This window comes from Anser anser, assembly GCF_964211835.1.
Source record: "Anser anser genome assembly, chromosome: 5".
Classification (NCBI taxonomy): Eukaryota; Metazoa; Chordata; class Aves; order Anseriformes; family Anatidae; genus Anser; species Anser anser.
The window spans coordinates 6206098-6221260 of NC_139725.1; the positions used below are offsets into that span (position 1 = coordinate 6206098).

Genomic DNA, 15163 nt, shown 5'->3' on the forward strand with positions numbered 1-15163 from the left:
AGGAACAGGCTGGACCTTTTACCTTACCTAGCTTAAGTAAAACTTCTTCATTTTGAGATCTCCTCCAAATAAATGTTCCATACTTAAATTTTCTGAAGTGAAGCTGATTTGCATTAAACAGTTTTCATTTCGTGTCTTAGAAATAACAGTAACAAGCACTTGCTCATGTTGGAATTTTGCTTTCTAATGTGTGTTTTTTTTAGGGGGGGGGGGAGGGCAGACAGATGAAGGTCCACAGCAATCAAGAACTTAAGAATCAAGAGTATAGTGATGATAATGGTGTATTATGGTGAGGTCAAAATGTGGATGGTAGGAATCCAGCTGCTCTGTCATAGTTTAAAGTACTTTATTTTTAAGTTGATTTGCTTGTTAATGTAAATGTCAGACATTTTCTTGAATGTTTTGGCTTGCTTTTACGTTTGTGCAAGCTTTAATTTGCATGTCTCCTTGAGTTAGTATCTTATCTTTTGTATGACACACAGATAACTTTGCAGGTATCTCTTTGTGCTCTGAGAAGAGAGCCATTCTTTATTGGATGAATCCCACTTCATGCTAAAGGACTTTACATAGTATAAATTACTTTCAGCTATCCTTTTCTTCTCTATAAGTGTGTTAATAAATCAGAAAAACTAACCTTGGATGAGAAAAGCTGGACATATAATTGGTTGGCAACCAAAGTATGCTCATCAGAGTAGCAGTACCATAAGAAACTATAATAAATTAACTGTGCACAATATCATATATACACAGCCACAAAACAAAGAGGCTCTATAATAATATTGCAAAGTAAATCTTTATTTTGACAAAGATGCAAGTTGTCACTGATCAGTTATCATAAAATCAGCAGAACTTGCCATCAGAGCCTAGGTGAAGAACCCTTGAAAAGCCAGCCAGAGTTGGGTAGGATTATACAGTATTTCAAAATGGATTTTAGAACTTCCTGTTGTCGGGTCTATGAGATTCCATTCAAGCACCTTTTTTTTTTTTAGAGAGCAAGAGCAGTCACCTCTGAAGCTTGGGCACTGATTTCCAGGAAACACAGTGCAAACAGGCTGAATTACAGTCTCACTTCTCTTTGAGATTAATTGCTTGACATTGAAACAATAAGTGGGATGAACTAAAAGGAGAGACCCAGGTACTCAAGGTACTAAAGTGACCTTATTTCACATACTGAGTGGGAATGCAGCCTGTTCAGTAGTTATGAAACCATTGGAGTATTGAAGGAATGAGAAGAGCAGATAAGAGCTCAGACCTTCTTTAAAAGATAATTCTTCATCTTCACCCTGATCAATAAAGGAGTTTATGACACATTCCTTGTGCTGATGATGGCCATGCTATCGGTGACCTGGAGGTTGTAGTGGCCTCATTGGTTAGAAATCACCCTGTTGTTCGGAGTAGAATCCTACTACTGTGGCTTACCACTTTATGCTAGACCAGTCTCACTGATTTTCAGATTCCAACCCAACGAGCTCAACTGGCATAATGTCAAAGGAAAAAAGAGGAGCTAAAGACTTGATAGCAGTCATTTTCCAGTAAACCGAGGATACAAAAATCTTCTGTAACCTCCCCTATTTTTAACATTGGCTTAAGCTTGATGTTTATTCCCTTTCTGCAGGTGGTACAATGCTTTTCATCTCCTTATAAGAGAGACGTCAACTTGTGATAGAGAGATCGTATCGGTGGTCTTATTTAGGGAGCTTATTTTCCTTTAATGGCAAAGATCTAAGTGAGCCCTTTGTTATGGGATGTTTATTGCTGATAGAAATACTTCCTCAGCTCTGTTAATTGAGCAGAAATTGATGCACCCAGTTCCTGATTAAAGGAGGCCACGCTGTTTGTAGCAGCAAGATCAGTGGATGTGATTGGAATTAACACTATGTTTCTGTTATTACCTGCTAAAGAATTACTCATCTTTGTACACAGAGCCCTTCCATGATGCGGAAAGAAAGATACTCTGCAGTGATGTAAAAAGGGATATAAGTAGATACAACAGCTGTATTTATCATGTTTGTAGAATTGTACGTGCACAGATAGAAGATGACTTCATAAGGAAAAAAAAAATGCTCCTACAGAGTTATTTGATTTCTAATTTGGATTTGAATAACTCCCTTTTTCTCTTTGAAAGAGAGCATGAGACATCCTTCCTGGTTATGGCAAACGTCTCCACATCAGCTAACTGTATGCACAATTGAAATAAGTGTAGCTTGAAGCAGGTTACCTGAGCTGTGCTTAAAGGGGAATCGTTCAACCTGAAACATCAAAAGGGGGCTAACTTTGTCTACAGCTAAGAGGACATGACTTGCAGTCTAATGGCAGATTATTGTAGCTGGACAGGCACTAGGGCATAATCTTAGAGAAGCAAAGAACAGAGACCTGAGCTCTGATTACACAGGTCTCACAACGCTCTAGATGAAAGAGATCAATGTCTGCCTTCCTTGACAAGAGGAGTAAGGTTCTTGCATTAATGACAAGATTGGTCACTGTGAGTCTGTAAATGAGTTGGCTCGGTCAGAATAAGTAGGGACTTTTATACACGGTGCTTGCATTATTTTTTTAACAGAACTCACACAGGCCAGGTGGGGGGGGGGAAGGGGGTTTCAGCAGGATTGTTGAAAACAAAGGAATCAAAATTAATCATTTGGATATCTAAAAAGTCTTCATATGAAAGTTATTGTATTTATGTTTTTGCAAATAAGAATGGTGGTAGCAAATAGAAAAGAAAATCCTGTACTGACAAATTGTGGCAGACTTCAGTAAGCAAGAATTCTGTAAGGTTGAAACTGAAGATGATAATATGTAGAAACATTTAGCCTGAAGTAGATGAGCATGAAAGATTTTTTTTTCTTTTTACTTAATGATGTAAGTTTCTTGAAGTCTTCCTCATTTTAGCATTACAACCATCTGTGAGCACACAATCTCACAAAGCAGAAGAAACTTTAAATATGACCTTTTTCCCCATGAAATTTCTGCACTTGTAATACTTCTGTAAAGTAGGTGATGATGAGGTTTGAGGCAGCCTTCCAAAATGTTTTAGTAGCTTTGAGTTCATAAATACTGACAAGTTAAGGTATGAATTAGATGTTGGGTGAGCAATTACATGGTGTGTACATCTGAAAGCGATTTGTGTGTGGTATATCCACAAATCATGGGAGTTTTTAAAGATGCATTTGAAAGTCTTGTGCAAGCTAAATTAGGGGCTTAAAATGAAAGTCAAGATTGTTCATAACATTTTTTTCCTGTTTTCATTAAAAATAAATTCCAATTCTGACTGTTGTTAGAGGGTTGGTTGCTCTCACAGGATATTATTCATATGCATCTTGCTTTCAGATTTATTTAGACCTCCTTACTGGCTACTGTAATGGTGTCTCTACTCAAGTTCTCTAATGCTGGCAAGACAAACTAAATATTTGCTATAAAATATGTTGATAGGAAATTGGTATTGTTAATCCATCAATAAAATAAGATTTCTACAAGAGGACAGAAAAAGTAGGGAGGAAAAGCCACTTTGATTTATATTGTTCTTGCTGAGGTGGGGAATTCAGCATCCATTCAATAGCAGTAGGATGTCAGTGTTCAGCTCTTGCCTTGTTTGAAACCATTTGTTACCTTACAATCAGTTTATGGAAAAACATGTCAACCATTCTATAAAGCAGTTTAGAATCTACTTTTGATGTTTGTATATTTAGTGAAAGACAAAACTGAGAATAAACCTTAAAGGTGTGGTGAGCCATGCAATCATAAAACAGTGGTCTGTATTCTAGCAGGCTTTCCTCCTAATTTTGTTTAAATTGCAGATTTTGTAGCGTTTGTCAGAAGTGGAGCTTGCATGAGTTTGCCTGCATCAACAAAGCTTTAAACCCTATTTAGTATAGCCTTCTCAAAACCCTGAAGGTAATGTTAGGCCTTCTTTGTACACCTTTGTTGATTAAACATTCCGTAAGTCAGCATTTTACTGAAGAGGAAGAAAAAGTCCTTTTCTGTAAATTCTGGTTTTCAGGACATCATTAACACAATTCATATCTCAGATTATTTTTAAGAATACTGTATTTCTAAAGCCAAAGAAAACAAAAAGGATGAAACTTCAGTTTTTCTTCCTGAAATATTTTTTTAACTTGTGTGCTTAGTTCTAGTCCTTAAATATTAGTATATTTATTTTCCAAATTAAGAAGGACTATAGTTGTTTTTTTTGCATAATATGCAATTATTAAAATGCAAATTCTTTCCCAAGCAAACTTTAGAAGGTCAAGTGTTAGCAAAATAAGTGAGTATATGATAATGATTAGAAAATCATTTCATCACCACATCTGAACTTGGTAGCAAGAAGCTTGTTTCTACTTGTGTGCACCTTTCCTTGCACTGTGAAAAATTGACTTGGCTGACTTGTGGGGATCTCCCCGGGGAAAGAAAAAAAATGTATACCTTGCCCCCTTGTACCACCTTCCCTGCAATAAAACAGATACCTGCCTCTCTCCCTGCTCACACCTGCCATTGCAACTCAGTTTACTCTCTCTACAGCAGTTTCACTGTAATAGAAGTTTTTTCTTTTATTTTTCTTAAAAGTTTATGTCTAATAAAATTAGAAACAAGTACAGCCATGTGAATTTATGGAGAGTGTTTGTGGTTAGTGTACCTAAAAGTTGCAATCTGGAGGGAGGGCAGACAGTTGAAAGATTTGCAGCTGGGATCTGGACATCTGTGTTTCTAGAGTAGCATGCTCTTATTCTGGTAGAGTTTACCCATGTAACGTTTGCAGCATTCTTTTATGTAGGGCTATAAGCACCATGCTGTTTTGTTTTGTAATACCTGTTGACTTTATTTATTAACTAAATAAATGGACTAAAAATATGTCAAACTAACTAAAAGGTATCATAGCCATTTTGATTTGGCCTCCTGTAAACATGCAATGAATTTGCAGTATCTGGTTATGTGTCTTATGGTGAAGCTTTTTAAGTATGTTTCTTATTTGTGGTGACCTGCGGGATTCTCCTGGGCTAGCACAGCATTTAAATTCTAAGCTAACATCTGGCATTCTGGGAGTTAAAATCAGTAGCTGAACTGTATCTTAAGAATGAAGATTATCATTTATTTTTAATGTGCCTTGGTTTTCCACTCAGGTTCATTTACATGTTTTAATGGAGGTGAGTGTGTCTACAGAGAACTCTGCAACTGCAGTCGATTTAATGCAACTGGACCAAGATGTCAGACAGGTGTGTAGAAAGAAAACAGAGTGGGCTTCTGGGATTGCATGCAGGTTCCAACAGCTGCGAGAATGACTACCCTTTTCCTAAACGTTACTTCATCCTCCACTATTTTTCCTACCCTCTCTTTTCTGTGATGATACATCACAGTATAGCTACATTGCAACTACAGATTAAATCTAAAAGCCAGCGGTACTTCTCAAGTGACTCTCTTTTTGTTAGTTTATAACACAGGTGCTGAAAGAGATCATATATGCAGAACATGGGGTCAATATCATTTTGAAACTTTTGATGGACTGTACTACTATTTTTCTGGGAAATCTACATATGCACTTGTGAGACACACTGAATTAGATGAACAGAGTTTTTCTATACAGGTAGGGGACTGCACTTCTACATTCCCTTTTACTGTTATTAAACATGCAAATAATGCAATAATTTTAGGAGATTAAAAATAATTTGAGATGATAGTCTGGCGGTCTGGAATGTAACCTAGATCCAATTCTAAAGTAATATATGCTACCAATTAATTTTGCACAAAATATAAATAACTGGAAGAAAACTGTTATGTGTACTTTCTAAACCTGCTGCTGCTGTGAAAAGACTGCTCCAAAAGGATGGAAAATTTTACTCATGTTTTTGGGAACAGTAGGATTATTTGTCCACATGCTGAGGGTGGGATTGTGAGCATTAGTTGTGTAGCATGTGGATTATGAATAATTTAATTAAATCTTAACTTTGACACTAATAATTTTATTTGACAGGTGAATAATGATCCTGAATGCCGTTCTTCTCCTTATTCTTGCAAGCGGTCCATTAGTTTATTCTTTTCTGGAGATGAACAGATAAAGATGAGCAGTGAAGTGACCTATAAAGGATTTGGGTAATCATACTTGCGTTTCCGAGGCTGTAATGATAGAATTAATATCATGATACAGTTTTGATAACAGAGATGTGAACAAGGTGACTTATTTGTTGGTAGCTTAAAAACTTTCCAGACCACAGCTGTAATAAGCACTCCCTATCTACAGAGTAGATGGAAGGCAATGTCTAAGTAAGCAGCAGGCATTATCAAGAAATACAACTATTGACATTCACCCTTTGATTTTTTTTTTTGGCTCTTATTTGCAACTTCATCGTTTTTAGTTCAGTTACTCAATATTTACATTAGTGGTTTTAAGATGTATGAAGAAGTCATTAAATTGCCAAGTAGCATTTTTAACAGTGTTATTGCTTCATTAAAAGCTGTTTGTTTGTTTGTTTTTTGATTCTGTCCTGTTTCACAGACTACAGTTACCTTATATTATTGGAAATTTACACATCCAGAAACTAGCTGGGTATTTTCTAGTCAGGCACCAATATGCCTTTACTCTGGCTTGGGACGGTACATCTGCAGTGTATATCAAAATGGCACCAGAGTACCTGGGCAAAACACATGGACTGTGTGGAAACAATAATGCTATCCCGCATGATGATCTTGAAACTAGTTATGGTGAGTATTTGAACTAATCCCTGTTGTGTAATACCGTGTTTTTTTTTGTTTGTATGTTTTTCCCCAGGTGAACTAAATGTTATTTTACTTAGGTTTTAATTGCAATGCTAATTGAATTTAATACTTGGAATTTTTGAAATGAAAAATATGATATGGAAATACTTCTGGTAGATGATAACGTTGATGAAGAGGGCTGATATCAGTATGGATGGGACTCCTTGAAGGGGGTCATCTTTAAAGCATGCTTATAGCTGGGTACTCTGTTACTTACAGTGGTATTTATACTTCATATTGCTGGGACCTAAAAGATAAAATTATACTTTTAAATGTTCATTGCCCTCTAAGCAATTTTATATAGCAGCCTGTGGAAGCCTATGATGCTACTAGTGGAAAAAAATGAATAATTTTAATTAGTAAATCAGTGAAGACTGCCAAATCCCTTTTTGATCTGGCATTTCATTTATGTTAATGCTTTCAGAAGTGACCAGTGATTCTTGGAGTCCCAGTTCCTTGGATGCCAACCTCAGATACTTACAAGAGTCTTGGCGTTCAAAAAATTCTGAGTGATGACCTCTATAAAATTAGAAAGAACCAGAGGAAGAAATCAGGCCCCTTAAAAGGTGTCTCAAATGAGGCAATATAAACTTCTGGAAATGATTGCTTTGGAATGCTTAACTTTTTGCTCCTGCTCTTTAAAATTAGAATATTTCTATAGAGTACTATTTTAAAGCTTAAAGTACAATATATGGTAGGTTTCCTTTGTTGTTTAAGCATGCCACTCAATTTTGTAAAGCATCAGCCCTGCACTAGGATCGGCCCTAGCTCTACTGAACAGCTTACTCACTATAACAAAATGCTTAAATTAATACCGAGATCAATAGCTTGTTGTGTTCATTGCCATCAGACTTTTCCCTACCCTCTCACCCTTCTGAGGATATCTCAGTTGCATAAAGCTGTAATTGGAGCACAAGTAGATGCACTGCATACTGCCTTTATCCAACTGTCTTGGGGAGCAGTAGTAACACAGAAAAGACATGATAGCATTCATGGGTAATCTGAATACTAATCAGTGTCACCACATCTCTATGATGGATAATACCTTTCTTAACTTGTTTAAAGCTAGCATGGTCATTTCTACTCGTATAAAAAGGTCACACTTTTATTTGGTTAATATAGTTCATTATATTGTACCCTTGCAGTGACCTAGGGATACCTCATTATTCTTGGGGCTTTAGGCTATCTATCAAAAGTTCCATATAAAGGAGCAGCGTAGAACTGTGCATATACAGGTTATTACAACTTTTCTTTCCTTTCTTTCATTCAAGGACTACAACAGGCACAGTCCAACTTCGTAAAGCCTTTTTTTTTTGCCAAATCACGTGACTTGAGTTTGCTTCTTTCTGCTGTTCTAAAACCTTCTCCTATATTTACTTCAAAAGGATTTTCTGTGTCTTAAAAGACCAGATCATCTTCAGACTTGCACCTGATTCATTTAGTTTTAGATAGGGTTTGGCTTTCTCTACTTAATATAGTGTTATGATTATTGATACATTTCCCTGGTAAAGCCTATAGAAATGTTCTGCCAAATCACTGTGTTGACCGTATGTGTGTCTTGTTTAGGAAAACTGACAGATGATGTAACAGAGTTTGTAGAGAGTTGGCAGGAAAATCCTCCACAAGGAACACCCAGTTGGGATAACTCTTTTCTCAGTGAGCCACCCTGCCTGACACAAAGCCATGAATCTTTACAGGTTTGGATCTGCACAAAAGGATTATTACAGCATTCTTAGTAGATTAGATTCTTATCAGAACCAGAATTTGACTCAGTGCTTTGAAGGAGACTGGAAATATTCTCAGGTCTCCTTTGGAGAGTTGGATTGAGATGGCTGCTGTAACAGTGTTTACCTTGTTCCCTCTTTCCTCCCCAAGTAGTTTTCTGTATGAGTTCATAATTTAATTTTTGATGTTTTGGAGATGTTATACTCTCTGGATAGCAGCCAAAAGAAGCGTTTGAATCTGGGGTTAAATGAGTGAAAAGTTATCAAGTTAGGAATTCATTATAGAGCTGGTTCCCACTGCTTCCTCTTAGGAAGGATAGGAAGAAGTAGGCATCCGAAACCAGAATGAGAGCATGTTTTATTTGCTAGTGTTCAAAAAAATATTTTTGTTACTTTAGTCTGCCATATCAAAGTAGTTTTCCCTGTAAGTAATATTTTGAAGTTACAACCCTGAAATGAAATGCTTTGAAGCTAAACCTGATGCAAGATGTGTTTTTATCTCTGTTGCCTTTTACTACGTGATTTAACTAAAATAAAGACTATTTCAGGTCATCTAGGCTTAGCTGCAACACTGTCTGCCCTTTTTTATGAAGGGATGTTTTAGTAGCATTGGCACAACCTTGGATAAAGGGTTCAGTGTTAAGATTACTGTGTCATGGACAGTAATACGCTGCTAGCCACTGCTTCTAGCTGATGAGAGGGAAGGAGTTCCTAGCCATATCCTGAGAGGTGTCTGTTCTGTTTTTGCATAATATATTTTTCTGCTTAGATTTACTTTTTGAAAGCGTTTTCATAACAGCAATCTCTTTAATTTCAGAGGGCATACAATCTGTGTAATATTCTGTTACATCCTCCATTTGAACAATGTCATGAATATGTGAGTCCTCTTCCTTTTATGGCAAGCTGCACCAGTGATCTTTGCATGTAAGTGAATATTTCTGAGTAATTCCAAAGCTATTAGAAGAAACATTGTCCTTAACATGTACAATTCATTCTCATGATAAACAAAAGTGATGTGATTCTTTTTCTGCATGCCAGCTGGTATCTAAAATTCCTGTAATAATGTAGAATGCCTTGATTTTCTCACTTGTTTTAGATTTACTGGCAGAGACTTCTGTGGAGTCGCTTGTTTTCCTTGGTGTAAGGATGGCCAAAACCAGGCTCACCTATTTTCATAATAACATTGTCAGTTTACATTTCTTTGAATATGACATCAGTTTTCATGCTGAATGTGTGACATCATCAGTGTTTCTAATCTTAATGAAAAGTAATAGTGAATAGATGAATTGGGCATCTCTAAGCAGTATACAGTAACATAACAAAAAGAAGAAATGGATTACCTGCATGCACAGAAACTATTTGAATTTATGCTATCATTTCACAATCTGGAATAATGCTTGTCAAAGCAGTTTTGACTGTCTAACAGGCGGGTCTGAAAAAAAATTTCAATTTCCTGTACCATGATGTGGAAATCTTATGCTTTCTTCTTGCAAGTCTTCTGTTGGATGCTACTCCTCATGTAAAAATCAAGATCTCTATGAAAATCTCTTTACATTGCTGCATCACTGGTTTTCATGTTTTTATTCAGGAAATTAGCATCAGATTTCAAATATATTGATCAGCTGTCTTCAAATGTCGCAGAATGTCATATCCATTTAAGGCTTTTAAGCTATTCAAGCAACACAGTACATTAAAATATTATTAACGTAAATACAAACAATGTGATGAATGCAGTGCAGAAGTATTCATGAGGTTATGACGGCATATTTGAATGTAGGGAGAAAATAATATGTAATTTTTTATTTGTGTAAGGTCAGCAGTTGATAATGCAACTTGGTGTCGAGCATTAACTGAATATGCCAGAGCATGTGCCCAAGCAGGAAAGCCACTACAGGGATGGCGAAAGCACTTTCAGCAGTGTGGTATGCAGACACTTTCGTATTTGGAAATACTGCTTAGTGGTTGTATTTTGAAAAGACTGCTCTTCGTAATTTTACTTTGTCCTTCCTCCTATTAAGAACTAATACAGTTATAAGTAAAAGCATAACTGAGGACTCCAATGCTACGTAAGGGTTAGATTTTTTTAAAGTGTGATCTGTGCTGAGTATATCAAACATATTTTAATAAGCTTAGAGATTTGAAGAACCTTCTTACTGAAACATCAGAGATTCTTTAAGATGATTAACCATCACGTTTTTTTCATGGAGCTACTCTCTCAAATATTAGCCAAGACTTCATAGATTTCTGACATATAAAATGTATTGTGGGTGTTCAAATATCTATTTGAATTACAGTTGAAAAAGTCCTCATCTTAGAAGTCACAGAAGGTAATTTTGAAGGAGAGAACCTACTTTGTCCACCAGTCTGGAGACAGAAACAAAATTGATTTGTCATTCGTGACAGGAATATTTTCTGCATGTTTCCAAAAATGTTGGTTAATGGATATTCTATGATTTCTTATGCTGGTCTCAGAATTTAAATGGTTTTGCTGTGAGAAAGTTTCCCCACATCTCCCATTGTGTAGTTTTACTTCTTGATGCACTTGCACTGGACAGACTATGAATATACATCTATCCTGTGCGTGTTATGAAAGCCATTGTTTCATCATTAGAGAAAAAGGATACTCAATTGAGTTACCAAAGAGTAAATATCTAAAATCAACATGTGCAATCTATTTATGACCGTGGGCAGCAGCCCAAGAGCTCTTCACTTCTATATCTTTTTCTGTTTTGTAGTGATTACCTGTCTTGAACCCTTGACTTACAATGAATGCATCAGCTGTTGCCCTGTTTCATGTCACCAACAATCACAGTGTGTTGGCAGTGAGCTTCCCTGCATTGATGGATGCTATTGTCCAGATGGTAACGGTTTTGATTCTCAAATATGTATTATTTGATTCCATTTAACTTTCTGATCATTTTCCCTCAGGTTTACATATCTACATGGCCTGGCTAGATTAAGGCATTAACAGGAACTCTTTATAAATATAGTGCAAACAGGGTGTGGATGAATGACCGTGTTTTCCTCAGTGACAAGAGCCTTTTCCTCAATCTAACAAGTAGGAATAGGTTTCAGCACAGATCTGTATTCTAGCTGTAGAGCTCTGCAGTGCAGTGAAAAACTTGTTATGCTCTGTTGTTAGTTTTACAGAAGAGGGAGCCATCCTCTTGATTCCCACAGTTGCTGTTTTTTTGTTTGTTTTTGTTTGTTTTTTTTTTTTTCCCTGAAGAATGTCTGCAAGATCAAGTGCATATGAACATTTTTGTCTCATTTTCCTTTTGTTATTGGCTTCCCTTGGGTACGTAATCCTATCTGTTCATTCTAGAGAAAATTATATGCCATGGATCTTCAAGTCCTGCCTCTTATATATACCCTCACAACTTAAAAGTATGGTTATCATTGTCATACATTTCATCTTGTATGGGATAGTAATCTCTTTTAGCTTCTGGTTCTTAAATTACGGAATCATTGAAAAATAAAACAAAGAAAACGAAAAAACTACTACAGTATAATAAGGACAAACAATACCTTAAAACGTACAGACAAAGAATTGTAAAGGTGTCAAAAAAGAAGTGAAGGGTACCCAAATAAAACAGCAGGTTTTTATTCCCACTATATTAAACACTAATGATTCATGCTATTATTCACTCACTGTATCTCAAGCAATTTAGGAACTTGGTCATGTAATATTTATGTAATAAAATCGACATGTGTATTTTTTCTACTAAAATTACTTCCAAATACCCTATACTTTTATTATTGTATGTGTCCATTTGTGGTGTTCTTTGGTATGCTTGTTAGTTCTCTGTCAGCTCTGTGTAAATATTTTTAATTTTTTCTTGATATTTTATTTCTTGTAGGCTTAATTTATGAAAATGAATTGTGTGTCAAGCCTATGGACTGTCCTTGTGACTACCATGGAAGTTTTTTTGACATAGGCTCTGTGGTTTATGAGGAATGTAATAACTGGTTAGTAATTTTTCTTTTAATGCTGTGGACTTAATCCTTTCATATTCACAAGAGAGAGAAGTCATTTAAGGCCTATTTCACTTAAAATTGAATGAAGTTGACAAGTCGTTACAGTTTCTACATACAAAAACTATTGTTCTATAGACACGTTGTTACTAAGAGAAATTTAAAGAAACTATAGAGCTGTTAATGGGGAAGAAGATAAAATCATGCATATTACAGAGAATACTGAAATGTTTAGTACTCTTTTCATCTTGAACTCTTCCCCAGACTAAAAGGAATATGGAATTCAAAACCTTAATAACAGGAGAATTTATTTGACTTCTGTTTCTGTCCTCTTTTGTTGTTTCACTTGGACATGAGAGCCTAATATCTTTGACATGAAGTCGCTGTTCTGGGAATTTTTAAGTTAATTTTATACTTCAGTCAGAAAGGTTTGTAGGAAGAGATAATGTCTTTTATTGAATCAACTTAATTGGAGAAAATGGATGCATTTGCAGACGTGCAACCCCTTCTTCAACAGTTTTTTTTTAAGTAATAAGATTCAAATGGCATGCATTTATTCTTCCTAGTATTAAGAATCCTTAAGATTTTACAATTGTTATCAAGGAGCTAAAAAGAGAAGTGTTGGATGCGTGGGTGAGAGTTCATTCGATATATCTTCATGACAAGCTCTTGCCACAGCTGCTAGATATTCTACTGAATGTGATAGCTCTGCTGTGCCATTTTGTCAGACTCTAGACATCTAGTGCTCACTTCATGGAGTAGGTCCAGGAAAAACAACTGAGGAACAGCCAAATATGTTTCAAATTAAAATCTAAATAAGAAACCTTTTTGTTTTTATTTCAGCACTTGCACTGGAGGAAAATGGATTTGTACAAATCTTACATGTCCAGGTATGTGGAAAAAGTCTCAGATACTTTTTAAATATCTATGAATCTTTATTGGGGTAAAATATTGCTGTTAATATTAACATTTTAAAACTATATTTTCACTGTATAATTAATGTTTTTGTTTGCATCTCTATATAAACACATTTACCCACAAAGTAGAGTAAGTATTAAAGTGAACTGAATAGCAGGCATATCTGCCTTTTTGATTTAGCTCAGTAATTTGTCTCCCCTGGGTTGCTGTAACGTCTCTGATAGATGGCACTATCTGATTGTTCCTGGCATTCATCTAAAGTTTCCTCTGCAGTCTTCACTTGACAGACTTACTGATATGTTTCGTGCAAGAGTTTTTAAGTGCAAGATTGCTTTTTGTTGTTTGGTTTTTCCTCACAGTATTGCTGGCTAGCAATGTCATATCTAGGTATTACACAAATGTCAGTTAATTACTTTCTCAATTTGCCTGTGGAATGAGGGGGTGTAATTCCCACTTTACCAGCAGGAAACTAAACTACAGAAATTAGTCTAAAGGATTTTGCAAGTTAGAGGAACCCATGGCTTCATTGTTCTTATAGCTGTGGATAGATTTAAGCACTGGTCTCAGAGTTGTTACTAAACTGAGAGAGTGCTTGATATTTCCATGAATCCATTTTTAGAGCCACACATCACACCCAGAAAGTAAGGAGCACATGTATTATTGCCTTATAGAAGGGGGAGAATTGCTTTGATATCTTGGCGTGGTGTCACATAAGAACTTGACAAAAGCAAAGATGGGGTACAGTTCCTAACCATTTTCCTAGTACGTAGTTATAGTGCAAGCACATTTTAAAAAATTATAGTATGTATCATTGTATGAACTCTACAGCAATATCTCTTGAGAATGCATAATATCTTTTCTACATATTTAAATCCATTATTTGTTATATTTTCCAGCTGAATGTTCAGTTTCAGGAGACATTCATTTCATGACCTTTGATGGGCGCAAATACACTTTCCAAGCTACCTGCCAATATATTCTAGCAAAAAGCCGTACGTCTGGAGAGTTTACCATATCCTTGCAAAATGCTCCTTGTGGACAGGTAAGGCTTAGAACCTTCTTGTTATGTTTGTATCCTGAAGGCATGTCTGATAAGCAGAGGCTGATGATACTTGAGTTGTCTAGCCTGGAGAAAAGAAGGCTCAGAGACAACCACGTTATATATCATAGCCTGAAGGAAACACCAATAGAAGAGCAGTGAAACAAAGAATAATCATCGGCAGCTTAAGTTCTGTCAGCTTAGAATTCTCCAAACTTTGCAAAGTCCTTGAAGCTTGTGAATGTTTGTTGTATATTGAGGTTGTGTCCTCTATTTACATGGCTGAAAACCAGCAAAACAGGATCCTTAAAATAAAAACAAAGCAACAACACTCTAAGCAATTTCTTTTTCAAATGAAAGATAAGGCAACTGACTTCTTGCAGATGCCCACAGCCTTACCTTTAGCCTGACATTTAAGTCTGTCAATGGACAGCAGAGGTCTGAAGCAAATGTCTGTTATGACAACATGCAAGATATGTGTTGTAGGCCTCACTCACTTTTCTGTTAGAAACTACTTATACCTGTCCAAAACAGACAGAAATTTTCCTTTTGGCTTAGTTGTGGTGATGCTTCTGTTGAGGAAAGTGACAATCAGATTAGTTGGCTTTATGCAGCACTCCTGACATAAAGTGTCTCGTAATAGCTCTTGCATGCATGTTCTTTGTCCTGACTGACGGACTTTGTCAAAGTGTTCAGGTGGCTTGCAGGTGGAAAAAAATAAACTTCTTTTGGCTTTTGTTACATGTTGGGCTTCATATTTCCC

The 15163-nt window shown here is 36.1% G+C and overlaps 1 protein-coding gene across 4 annotated transcripts in view; it reads left to right on the plus strand.

Moving 5' to 3' along the window:
• OTOG (otogelin) overlaps positions 1-15163 on the plus strand; it is a 110861-nt gene that overhangs the window by 6312 nt on the left and 89386 nt on the right. For all 4 annotated transcript variants that reach the window (XM_083837231.1, XM_083837228.1, XM_083837229.1 and 1 more), the window contains exons 5-15: positions 5115-5207; positions 5421-5575; positions 5963-6081; positions 6485-6690; positions 8311-8441; positions 9286-9392; positions 10281-10390; positions 11204-11329; positions 12329-12437; positions 13287-13333; positions 14258-14403. In XM_083837231.1, coding sequence (XP_083693357.1) covers positions 5115-5207; positions 5421-5575; positions 5963-6081; positions 6485-6690; positions 8311-8441; positions 9286-9392; positions 10281-10390; positions 11204-11329; positions 12329-12437; positions 13287-13333; positions 14258-14403 — 1349 coding nt within the window. The remainder of the gene's footprint in view (positions 1-5114; positions 5208-5420; positions 5576-5962; positions 6082-6484; positions 6691-8310; positions 8442-9285; positions 9393-10280; positions 10391-11203; positions 11330-12328; positions 12438-13286; positions 13334-14257; positions 14404-15163) is intronic.